The sequence below is a fragment of the Castanea sativa genome, chromosome 11 (assembly GCF_040712315.1).
Source record: "Castanea sativa cultivar Marrone di Chiusa Pesio chromosome 11, ASM4071231v1".
NCBI classification, from domain to species: domain Eukaryota; kingdom Viridiplantae; phylum Streptophyta; class Magnoliopsida; order Fagales; family Fagaceae; genus Castanea; species Castanea sativa.
The window spans coordinates 34,818,024-34,831,228 of NC_134023.1; the positions used below are offsets into that span (position 1 = coordinate 34,818,024).

At 37.3% G+C, this 13,205-nt stretch overlaps 1 protein-coding gene across 1 annotated transcript; it reads left to right on the forward strand.

Annotated features, from left to right (window-relative positions):
* The first annotated feature begins 3,779 nt into the window (after window positions 1–3,779).
* On the forward strand, window positions 3,780–12,345 carry LOC142616638 (SUN domain-containing protein 1). The gene is made up of 3 exons (XM_075789450.1): window positions 3,780–5,127; window positions 11,236–11,531; window positions 11,921–12,345. Exons 1-3 carry the CDS (start codon window positions 4,033–4,035, stop codon window positions 11,922–11,924), a joined length of 1,395 nt encoding a protein of 464 aa, XP_075645565.1. The 5' UTR covers window positions 3,780–4,032; the 3' UTR covers window positions 11,925–12,345.
* Window positions 12,346–13,205: the final 860 nt, after the last annotated feature.

Genomic DNA, 13,205 nt, shown 5'->3' on the forward strand with positions numbered 1-13,205 from the left:
ATTTGATTTTTATTCTCTTGAGGTTTGTTAATCAATTCCCTTTTCCATATGGATTCGACCTCGGACTTACCGAATTATTACTTCACGACAATCTTGCACTTGGGAGCATTATTTAAGTCGCAGCAGCTTGTTTGTTGTAGGGGTAGTTCTGTAAATTTCCTTCTCTTTGTTTTGTTTTTTCTGGGTGTAATTGGATCCATGTAAACCCGATTATAAAACCAAAAAACTCTTTCGGTTTTTACTAATTTTAATTATCATTAAGAAGTTTGGTTAAGATATGGTATGTATTTTGTTTTTTTTTTATTAAGTTTTTCAGTTAAGTTAAGTGGAGTTTGAGAGAGGGGAGATGAATTTAGTATTATTAGAGATGGATGGTTTTTTCATTTTCAAGTCGTGTTCATCATCATCCTACTCCTAAAAGTAGTAAAAGTAAAATTCAATTGGAGGCAAATTATTTAATTAGTTGGTGCTGCTGATCTTGGAGGTAGAATAAAGGGTTTCAATGCAAATGCAAAAACAATTTTTCTATAAAGAAAGAAAGAAAGTAAGTTCATCCCGTATGGCAGTTATTGCATGATTCTAATTCCAAGTCTGTTCAATCACTTCCGCCTCTTCTCTTTCTCATGGGTTTGTAAATGGAGTTTTGATTTAGAACCGAGTTAGGATTAGAATTAGAATTTGGAATGAGTTAGTTTGTTACTTATGTGTGTTGATGCCTACTTTGGCAAGAAAGCCCAATAACAAGAAAAAGCCCAACAATATGGGAGAGAGTAAGGAAGAAGAATTAGCAAAGTGAGAAGAAAACCATTAAGCCTGAATGGTAGGTATAATGGTCCATGGCCTTGTAAAATAGTAAAGAGGTCCCAAAGAAAGCAAGCAGGCCTAGAGAAGCCCAAAGAAAGAAATAGTAAACCCATGAGAATTATGAGAAATAGAAAGTAAGCAAAAATGGGCTGAAGGAGCCCAAAGGAAGAAATTAGTAAATAGATTTAGAAAGGCCAATAAACCCCAAAAGCAAAGAATATGGTAATTGGGCTGGGAAAGCCTTAAAGATTTAGCAAAAGCCCATGGGAATGAAGGATTGGAATGGGCCATGGATGCCCAAAGGAATGAAGCGGGCCGAGGAAGCCCCAAAGGGATGAAATGGGCCAGGGAAGCCTAAAATGGTAAAAGAACAAGCCCAACAGTAGTACTGGGTTACATGAACTAAGTAAAAGGAAAGTGTACAGTAGACCCAAAGGAGACCTAGCGAGTACAAGCCAAAATGCAACATGGCTGAGGTAATGGGGCAACATAGCAAAAGTGTCAGCTGACCCACGAAGAAGGCAAGGGATGGATTGAAGAAGTAAAGGCCCATGCCCAAGCCCAAGCAAAACTCAGCCCAAGGAGGAAGCAAGATACAAAGAATGAAGATCTAGTGACTCATCCACGCCATAAGAGGTTAAGAATGAGTAGCAGAACGTGCAGCAAAGACAAGACAAGCCCTCAGGCCATGGCAAACGCATGAACAACAGACCAGCCATGGACTCACATGGAAGTGGAGTACGCACAAGGCTCAGGCACCACTCACTTGTACTCAGCCAATACAGGAGCAGTAGGGTCATGTGTAAGAGGTAAGACAAGGTATGGTCTAGCAGTGGGGAGAAGGGAGAAGTCTATTCTAGAGTTCCCGCTCAAGCTTTTTTGGGGGAAATGTCTTGCTGGGATGACATACCACCCAAAAGATAGAAAGATGAGCTGGAATCACTAGATGCATGCCATAGGAGTTAGTAAAAGAGAATGTCCAACCCTTATCCGGATGGGAATGCCATGGAGAGTAAGAAAACAAAACAAAACTATTTTGTCTGGGAATGGAACGTGGCACGACTAGCACATGGAAGTTGTGATGGCTAGGCAGCCGACAAACCAGTGGGTGGTCTGGGAAGGACACCCATACTAGGAAAAAAGTAGTTGAAGGGTAAAACAGTAAAACCATCATGGTAGACAGTATAAAAAGGTCTTGGCTATGCACAGTAAAAGGAGAGGCAAGCACGAGAGATAACAGAGAAAAGCAAGTGGGAAAGAGCGAGAAAGAAAAGAAGTGAAAGATAAGAAAGAAAAGAGGTAACATAAAAATCAGAAAGAAAATGGAGAGTGTAAAGAAAAATAGAGAGTGAGAAAGCAAAAAGTGTGGTAGGGGCATGCACTAATAGACTACTCCCTTCTCTTCCTCTCAATGACCTACTCTCTAGTAAGAATTCGATGGTAAGCCATCTAGGCCCATTCTTTCAAAGTGAGCAATTTTTCGTGACAGGATTTCCCCCACGAGATTGCCCACATTGAAGAGTGGTTCCTTTCTTGGACTTAAATCTTTTAAGAAATCAAGCACGATAGACTAACCATTCTTTCTTTTAATTGATAAAGCATTAATATTATTTCATTTTCTTTTATTGTTGTTATTAACCTGTTTCTGTCGTACTCATATCACTGTGTTTTTACCAAGAAAGTGGTTTAATCATTGTCTTTGGCTGACAACAAACATATCCTTCTTATTTTATCATATTACTCTCTTGCTATAACATTTTTTGTAACAACACCTTCTGCGGTGGGCATGTGATTAAAGCCCCAGCAAAAGGGTCCTAGCTTGCGTATAAGCTGGCTTGAGGTGAGTTTCAGTCAAGCCAATCTCGACTCTCTTACCTTAGAACTATTGGGCCATAACGTGGCAGGAAGTAGTCCAGCCTAGAAGTACAAAAAGGTCCACCAAAATGTGTAAGTTCCCTTTTGTAATTTTTTTAATAAAAAAAATGTCATGTCATTTTAAAAAATGCCCGGTCATTATTCCATTAACCTCGTAAGCAATACCACTAACAGAAGTTAATAAAAATGACTTATATTGTTCATTATGAAAACATGAGGGACTAATTGTGTTTACAAAGTAAACTTGAGGGACCAATAGTGTAGTTTTACTTTTTATATATATATACTAGCCTCATTACACGTGCTTCATGCATGTGATGAGGTTTTTTTTGGGTGCAATGAGGTTTTTTTGGGTTTAATGGTCTTATTTTATAGCAAAAAAAGAAGCTTGTGTCTTTATTTTTTATATATAATTTTTATATTTATAAGTGGATAAAGCATTTGAAAATAGGTGAGTGACTCTATTTTTTAGACAATATTTTAGTGGGAATTAGAGTTGTATTTTTATTGGATTGTCCTTTAGTTTTATCTCTACTTAAACACAGGAATGTAGAGGTATTTTTGAACCAAAAAAAAAAAAATCCCAAATAGAGAAATCCTCTTAAATAGTAGTAGTAGTATATATATATATACACACACACAGAAATTCTACTCCATTCAATTATGGTTAAACTAATAGAGTTAATTGTATCTCAGCCATGTATTTATTTGAAAATGTAACTTGACCTTTAAATGCACTGCATTTCAGGCAAAAAAAGGTATCAAGTTCAAATTCTCCTCTCCTTTATAACTAAAGAGTTATTTAATTTTTTTTTTAATTTTTTGTAATTTGGTTTCTCCATCCTTAATTAATAAAATATTAAAATCATTAGCCTTATTAAAAAAAAAAAAGGTAAGATTAATTCTAAATATCATCACTATTGGATCATTGACTTAATAAAAAAAAAGTACAATTAGATCCGACCCGCTTGACGTGGCACCCATCCACTTTCCAGAAAAAGTCCATTCCAGTGAGTGTGTGACTCACCTCTCTCTCTCTCTCTCTCTCTCTCTGTCCTTTTTAGGTTTTGAGTTTTTTTCTTTTTTAAAAAATCAGCAAAAGCCCTCCAAAGGTCGCGTCGGTTTTTTCATTCTTTTTTTTCTTTTTCTTTTTTGAGTTCCCTCTCTCCCAAATTCAATAATCAATCAATCTTCACATTTCTCTATTATTAGTTTACTTCAACTACATTTATATAGTTTTCACTTACTATAATAATTAATACTCACTCATCATTTCTCTCTCTCTCTCTCTCTCTCTCTTTCTGGATTTTATTGGAAAGTTGAAATTTTGAGTACCAAAATTTCAAAAATCAAATGTCGGCTTCGACCGTGTCTATAACGGCGAACCCGGCGGCGCGACGCCGTCCAGTGGTGGCGTCGGAAAAAACCACCAACATCGAATTGCTCGGCACCGCCGTCGCCACAAATGATGCCACTCCGCCGCAAGCCACCGCCGGCGAAAAGCACTCCAAAGATCTAAGCCACCACTCCATTCGCGGCGGCGGCGAGAAGGACCTGGCGAAGAAATCGTCGTCCGTAGCGCCGAACAACCCGAGCGCGGCTGTTCGTCGGGGTCGGACCAAGCCCGGCGCGACCCGACCCGAACAGGTCCAGTCGCGATGGGTTACGGTTGCTCGGATTTTGGCTAAGAACTTGGTTCTCTTCGTCGTGCTCGCCGGGTTGGCTCAACTCGTTTACCGACTCGCCTTGAAGCCGAATCTCGATGAAAGCGGAAACGGACACGCGTTCGTCGGAACGCACGTGGAATTCGAGGGACGGATCGCTGAAGTGGAAGCGTTTCTCAAAAAGACGGCGAAGATGATGCAAGTTCAAGTCGAGGTCGTTGATCGGAAAATCGACAACGAGATCGGAGGGTTAAAGAAAGAAATCGCCGAGAAAATCGAAGACAGAAGCGGAATTTTGAAAGCATTGGAAGCAAAGAGTGAGAATTTAGAGAAATCTGTATCGGAATTGAAATCGAAATCAGTGGAGTGGTTATCGAAGGAGGAATTCGAGAAGGTATATGAGGAATTGGAAACAGCGAGGAGCAAAGAGTATGGAGGCGATCGAGAAGGGAGTTTGGATGAGATAAGAGCGTATGCAAGGGAAATGATCGAGAGAGAGATGGAGAAACACGCGGCGGACGGGTTAGGCCGTGTGGATTACGCGCTGGCGACGGGAGGAGGGGCGGTGGTGAAGCATTCGGAGCCTTTTACTGCAGGGAAAGGAGGGAATTGGTTCTTGAAAGGTGGTAGAGGGATGGTTCATAACAATGCGGATAAGATGTTGAGACCGAGTTTTGGAGAGCCCGGGCAGTGCTTTGCGTTGAGTGGTACCAGTGGTTTTGTGCAGATTAAGCTGCGGACGGCTATTGTTCCCGAGGCTGTTACTTTGGAGCATGTTGCTAAGGTGATGCTTATGCTCTTGCTTTTGCTATTGATGTTATTTGAATTTGGTTTTGAATATGTGCATTTGTGTTGTTTTAGTTGAATTTGAGTGTATTATGATGTTGAATTGACAATAGACCCTATGGATTGGATAGTTTGGACTTGTAGTTATCTGTGTCTTTAGGAAGCTGAAGATTTGATCTTTTATGGATAGTAGTGGTGGATATTGAAATTTAGTTCTGAAATGTTTGATAAGGATGTTTTATACTTTTAGTAAGCTTTTGCTATACCCAGATAAATTATTTATAGGTTTTAACATTTGAAAGATTTGGTAGGATGGTTGTGAAAAATTATTTTTATGCATGAAAAGCAAATGGATAGATTATAATTATGCTAGATCATGTTTGCACCTTTTATTTTGAACAATGTATGCCTGCAAGTAAGATTTTTGGCTGAAACTGAAGTATCGTGTCTGAAGTTACATAGTTTGTTCTTGGGTTCTCTTTCTGTGAGACTAAGGATTTATTATCTTCATTAGTAAAAATATCATATTTACGACCCCCCCGCCCCCCCCCAAAAAAAAAAAAATTGGCAACGGTGTACTGTAGTCCTTTGAAGCTCAAATTGATTTTTGGGAAGGACGTGTCCTCATATTTACGAACCCCCACCCACCCCCCAAAAAAAAATGCAACACTGTACTGTAGTCCTTTGAAGCTCAAATTGATTTTTGGGAAGGACGTGTCCTCAATTTAGTGGGTGCTATGCTATATATTTTCGTTTACTTGGAATCAGATTAGTAATTAGCAACAATATTAACTATGGATTGGGGTGGAATTTGGGGTATTCTATTATGACTTATGCCCAAGGCAGGGTGGGAAGTGAAGACATGCTTGTAAGCCTGACATGAAGATATCTTGGAGAGCAACAGAAAGTGGATGATTTGAAGTTTGTTTCTATTACAATATTATGTGGGGCACTATTGGATCTTCATTTCCTTGGTGGAGCATTTTGGGTTGTAAGGTTACCAAGTAAGGTTTTTGCAAGGACAACAGCATTGGGGAAAATAATGATGGTGGACAATCTCTGAAATGACATATCATTATTATTAATTGGTGTTGCATGTGCAAGAACAGTGTGGAATCATTTGAGCACTTGTTAATCCATTGTCAAATGGCTATTGATATCTAGTATTTTCTGTGTGTATTTTTTGGGATATTTTGTGTGATTCTCAAGACTATAATTTAGATGCTGGAGTGTTAGCAAGGAAGTTTCTGTTGTCATAGAATTTCAATAATTTGAAAGGTTGTCCCCTTGGGTGTTGTGGAAAATTTGGCAAGAAAGAAATAGGAGAATGCTTGTTGGAATGTCAAATGGCTATTGATATCTAGTATTTTGTGTGTGTATTGTTTGGGATATTTTGCCTGATTCTCAAGACTATAATTGAGATGCTGGAGTGTTAGAATTTCAATAATTTGAAAGTTTGTCCCCATGGGTGTTGTGTGGACAATTTGGCAAGAAAGAAATAGGAGAATACTTGTTGGAAGTGAAAGTTCTAGTCGTGTAATATCATCATTGGAAAGGTCCTTGTATGGTTGGATATCATCATTGGAAACATTTCCTCATTGTCTTTTTTTTATTATTGTATTTTTAGTTTTTAAATATGAAATTGTAACTATTTTTTTAGGAGTGATTTGGTCCACATCCTGTATTTGAACCATATCTTCTTTCTTCTTTTACATAGTATTATTTTTACATTAAAAAAAAAAAATCCCAAGTTGAAGGATGGAGTAATTTTTAAGGAAGAAGACATGGAATTTTAGCCTTTTTAGTGTTGTAATTGCATGGAAGCTTTAATATAAGCGTTGGAAGCTGATGTATTAGTTCATATTTTGAGGTGCGAATAATTTTTAGATTGAGATGTTGCACAGGTGAACTTTTGCCCCAGCTCACCTGGTTGAGTATGCACTTGTGAGCTTTTATTTCCTGAAAGTTTTTGAATTTACATGAAGTCTATTTGCTAGATTTTTTTTAGAGGGGTGGGGGGATGATTTATGAGAAAGCATCTTTTAGTTGATGATTTTGGATCATTCTGTTTAATTTTGGTTGGGGAAGGCAAAGGCCTGGAGAAAGAAGAATCTTGGGTAAGAGCTATATGTTTTGAGGTTCTTCTTGTGGTGTGACTTATGAGGCTTAGCAGTCGTTGAAAACACAGCGAACTGATGTATAGTTGATTGTCACCAATTGCATAGTTAAATGTGGTGCGGTTAGTATTTTACATTTTTGATAATTTGATTTAATAGTGCATATGGTTTTGGCCGTTGGTGGTTTATAATTTGGAGTTCATCTGTAGTAATTTAGTGGGTGAACTGAATGATTAAGTCGGTTTGTTGAAGTTGGTATCTTCCCTACTCAGTTAGGGTGCGACAATAACCTTTTGGAATATATGACCATATAGGGAAAGAAAAATCTCAAGTAGTAATTAGTCAAAATGATATATGCTAAAATTTAAATTAAGTCAGTCTTTGACCTAAGAAAACCCCATTCAAATGTGAGAGGGTAGAAAATAGAAAGTGGAGAGACATAAGAGACAATGGGGAAAAAAGAGAAGAAAAAAGACACTTGAGGGAGGATGGTAGAGAGAGAGACATATAGGATCTCTGAAATGAAGAAAATTGTAGCCCTCTGATGTAGGGCAGAAATCTTAATGGACTTTGGTACCAGTTTTGATGTAGGATCTTTAGAAATTCGGTGCTTAATTAGGATTTCTTATTTGGAAATCTTGAAGGGTTCTTAAATAGGGTTTGATGTTTAAGATCTTCGGTAATCTAAAGGAATTAAAAGAGTGGATCTTGAATGAATTTGATGGTTGATTGGTGCCAGAACAGTAAATAGAACAAGGCACAAAGAACAATAAGCCCAACAATCACACCTGGTTTCCCTAGGCAATTACACTTGGGTAGGAGCAGGCAATTGCACCATCAAGCCTTAATACAAGCCGTTAAACTTCATCAAATTTAATCTTTCTTTATATTTATTTTATTGATTGCATAGAAGCCCTTATGTATCATAGGCTATTGCCAAACCCTTTCCTAAGTAGACTTGGGCTCATAGATAACCTTTTCCTAGAAAAAACTAGGACTCTTAATAACAAAGAAAAACATTTAAGAACATACAACCAAGTAGAAGAAGGACCAAAAACATAAAGTAAGACTCATGGGTCTCTAGGGCCTCCAGTACAGTCCATTGCAACCCATTCCAGAAAATTAGGAATTTACCAAACTATCCCTGTTCTAGTAAAAGTTTCTTACAAATGAACCAGAAACTTTCTAACATCAGGAATCTTATAAGATGCAGTGATTACTATTTAGCCTATGAAATGTGCCAAGAAGGGGCCCCATCTAAACTAGATCACAACTCTTGAATAATTTGATATATAAATTTATAAACTTGCATTTTCTTGAACTCTTTACTGTTTGCATCACCATCTCACATGTGCATGGCATATAGAAGGATTTAATAAAATCATTTTACTGGAAATAAATGATGTTTTGGAGGACAAATTCATGTAATGGGAGAAAAAGAGCATGTAAATGATTTCAAATGGGTTCGAAGGAATAGTTTACGGAATGGAAAATGGAGATGAAGACAATTTAAAATAGTTGGAGGAGGGTCTGTGAACCAATCCAAAATGGGGGTCTAGGCATTCGTGACTTGGGTCTAATTAATCAAGCCTTGCTTGGTAAATGGCTGTGGAGGACTTGCAATGGAGAGGGATGCTTTGTGGAGGACGGTGGTGGATGCTAAATATGGTAGTATGTGGGGCGGTTGGTGCTCCAATTCTGTACAGGGGCCTTATGAATTTTGCCTTTAGAAGAGTATTAGGAAGAGTTGGGATGGGTATGTTAGTTTTAGGGATGTGTCAGTAGCAGATTTGTTATCTCTATTAGGGGATAGTTATCACTGGAATATTAGCTTTGTTTGACCAGCACTAGATTGGGAGTTGGAATCAGTTGCATCTTTTTTATATTTATCATTCTGGTTCAATGAGAAGTAATGAAATGGATCAGCTTTGCTAGAAACCATCTCCCAAGCAGATTTTTCATGTTAGAAGTTAGATCCTACTATAGGGTCTTACGGTCTACCACGCAACCCCCTTTTCCTTCGAAAACCATATGGAAGTCGAAAGTTCCAACCAAGGTTAGTTTCTTCCTTTGGACTGCTGCTTTGGGAAGGATTTTAACTATTGATAATTTGAGGAGTCGTCAAGTTGTTGTAGTTGACTTGTATTGCATGTGTAAGAGAGGTGAAGAAACTATTGATCATTTAATTATGCACTGCTCTATAGCTAGCAAATTGTGGAATTTGGTGTTTCCATTATTCGGGGTTCAATGGGGGGTGGTGGAACTTTTGGCCACCTGGTTTCACAAATTCAACAAGCATAGATCTGCAGTGATATGGGCCATGATCCCTCATTGTCTTTTTTTCTTATGTGGGGTATTTTGCTTGACAGGAATGGTCGTACTTTTGAAGGAAGTGAGAGATCTATTCATGATTTGAATCTATCTTTCCTCTAGACCTTATTTGAGTGGACAAATGCTTTGGGTGTTTTTTCTTTTGTTTCTTTGGCTGATTTGCTTGATTGTTGTAATTTTCATGCATTGTGGTTTCTTTTTGTTACGTCCTTAGCACACTGCCTATGTGCTCTAGTTCCTTGTGTTCTCTTTGTTTTTATTCAATGAAGTATTATTTACTTATCAAAAAAAAGTTTTGTTCATTGGTGGAACTGGCCCCCCTCTCCAAAACAAAAAAAAAACTAGCAGTTTTGATTTTATCCTACCATCCAAGTTTTGTTCATTGATTGATTATATCTTCTTTTATATATATATATAATTGCTAGTTCCTGAATCTTCATAAGTGTTTGAAAATTTTGATTCGTTATTTAAAACTGCCGTTTTAGAAATTTTTTTATTGCCAGTCTATTGGGAGGATGTTAATTTGATTCCTTCAGATGTTTTAAGATGTCAAATGGAGAGCAGCCTTTGGGCTTGGCATGAGCGTTTTTTGGTAACATGCCACTAGTATTTTACATTGTAGTTTCACTGACTAGAGGGATTCCTTTCCTTTCTTTCTTTATGGCTGACTGTTCCATTTTCTCACTTCTGAGCTTTTGCTGGATGCCTGTTAAGAATAGTTCAATAGTTTTGCCTCCACATAAGTCTCTGACCAAAAAAGTGGTTTGTCCTAATTTGATTTATTTCAGGTTTAGTTAGATTAATGAGTGTGTGGATTCAAGACCATGAGTGCATGTGTAGCTTACCAATAGGGGAAAAAACTAGCAGTTTTGATTGTCAATCACTTCTTGTGAATGGCCTATTAGGGTCTGCAAAAGACACATCAAGCTTTGGACTGGGATGTGCCCCTGTTTAGGTTCCTTTCCTGCTCTGTTTTGGGGATTATTCTGTGTACTCTTGTTTTCAATGAAATATTGGCTGAAGTATCTAAAAAAAATCAGAATTTGTGCATTTCATGGTATTATTTTGCACCATCTAGATGAGGGGACATGCGTATAAGGTATAGTTCTATCTTGCAGGTTGTATTTATTAAACTGTTGTGTTGAGATTCATTTGAGCCTTTTTCTCTGTTTTGTTACTTGCCTTATCTATACGGACCTGTTTTATTTTTTTGAATTTATATTTAAGATTTACAGATCTGAGAGATTAAGATACAATAGAAGTTTAAAAGTGCATCTTCTATAATGAATTTAAAAAAAAAATATTCACTGTAATTTGTGCTCATTCTTGTATACCTATTTTTTGCCTTACAAAGACTAGAAGAATTGACTACTAAGATTGCATATGTTATGTTTTATTCCCATTATCGGTTCTTCTTGAGTTTGTACTTGCTGGATTACTGCATTGCTTCAGTAACTCTTTGTATGAGGAATGCCTTTGTGCGAGGCTATTTTGCTACTTGCCTGCATTTCCAATTTGTTTTTCTTTTGCATCCTCATTACTCTTAATAAACTGCAACATCATTTGGTATCATTTTTGTTCTCTCTTTTTCTCTTGATTGCTTCCCTTTTTCAAATTGTGCTAACAATTGATTCACTTGAAAATTTATTTCGGAACAGAGTGTTGCATATGACAGATCCAGTGCTCCAAAGGACTGCAGGGTCTCTGGATGGCTGCAAGGGCATAATATGGACATGGCAGTTGAAACTGAGCAGATGTTTCTTTTAACCGAGTTTACTTATGACCTTGAAAAGAGCAATGCTCAAACCTTCAATGTGTTGGACTCAGCGGGCTCTGGCATTGTTGACACAGTTAGGCTTGACTTCACATCCAACCACGGAAGCCCTTCCCATACATGCATTTATCGCTTCAGGGTGCATGGTCGGGAGCCTGACTCTGTTTCTATGATGGCAATGTAGGCTACATCTCTGTCACTTTTCTTGTACTTGTTTCTTCTTTCTATATTCTTTATTTAGATCTAGCGTTGAGACTTCTAACTTTCTAGTTACTAGATATAGACGTCTAGTCACCTGTGTTTAAAGTTCATTATTCCATCATGTTAGTGTTCATCAAATAGATGTGTATTTCATTTTGTGCTTGCTTTCTAGTTATGAAGGAGCTTAATTGACTTTACAATGTTAAGGTGAACTAAAAACCGTTTTAATGGGACAGTGAACATCTAATTTGATTGTAGACAAATGTAGAGTGAATGTAAGTTTGTTACATTTGTGTCAACATTTTCTCTCGGGCCCATATGATGGAGTAAATGAGTGCTCAATGTCTTGCTTGCTTCTGTCTGAAAAGGTAAAAGAAATGAAAAACTAGCGGCTTCCACTTCCCATCACATGGTGGTTTGATCTCATTGGTGATCGAATGGTAGAGGTCAGGTTCCGAAGAAAAACTAGCCACTTCCACTTTTCAATTTTGGAAAGATACAAAAGGCCCGGTCATCATGAACTCTACTACGGATGGTGCCTTCTGTCATTTGGGGATAGCCATCAGTGACAAATAGAACCAGAACTTTCATCTTTCATAATTAGAAGTATTGTAAGCTCAATTTTCTTTGGTTTTGTTGAATTTAATAGTTTTGTAAAATAAGGATTTATACTGAATTTGTTTTGAGGATTTTGTTGTTTTGAATACAATTGGAGCTTTTAGCGTGTAACTGAGACATGGAATTGAAGATTGGTAACCTCATTTTGGTTCGAAGTTGATGAATTTTTGGTAAATGGCTTATTCCAAATGTAGGCCCATGAATATGGGATTTCGAATCATTAGGCCCGTTTGGTAATATTGTTCTAGTAACGTTGTTTGTATTTTTTGGAAATACATGTGAGTGAAGAAGTGTAGAAAGACGTGTAATGTTGTTTAAACATTGAAAACTGTTGTTTAAAATACACTACCAAACAACCCAAAGCGGAACTTTAAATTTCACTGCCGTCAACATCAAGCAGTTGTCTTCAACAGAACTTTGAACGACTGGTATCTCTCCAACCTCCATCAACAGCACCTCCTCTGTTCAGTGGTCTCTCTCTCTCTCTCTCAATAATATAACATTAAAACTACACTTGGCTGCCTTGTCTTAAAAAAAAAAATGTCAATATGTTCTATAAAATAATAAGGATCCTTTAGAGATCAATATTTTTCTTTTCTATTTTAAGTAAGAAATATTTTATTAAACAAGGCTACTTCATGCCAAGGAAGTCAATACCGTACCGGAGGCTGTACCGGTTTGGCCACCGGTACGATATATTTTGGATACCGGTCAATACCGGTGTACCGTTTCGGGTTTACTATTATATATATATATATATTATATACACACACCAAAATGGATTCAGATCCTCTAGAGTTCTTAGGGTACTCTACCAGTAGAGTTCATTAAATCCTAACCACTATTTAATGATTTAATGGTTTAGATTCTGCCATGTCAGCATTTCATTAATAATATTCTTGAAATAATAAAATAATGTTGTAAACAAAACAATTAAGATGATTGTTAATGAAATGCTGACATGACAAAATCTAGACCATTAAATCATTAAAGAGTGGTTAGGATTTAATGAACTCTACTTGGTAGAGTACCCTA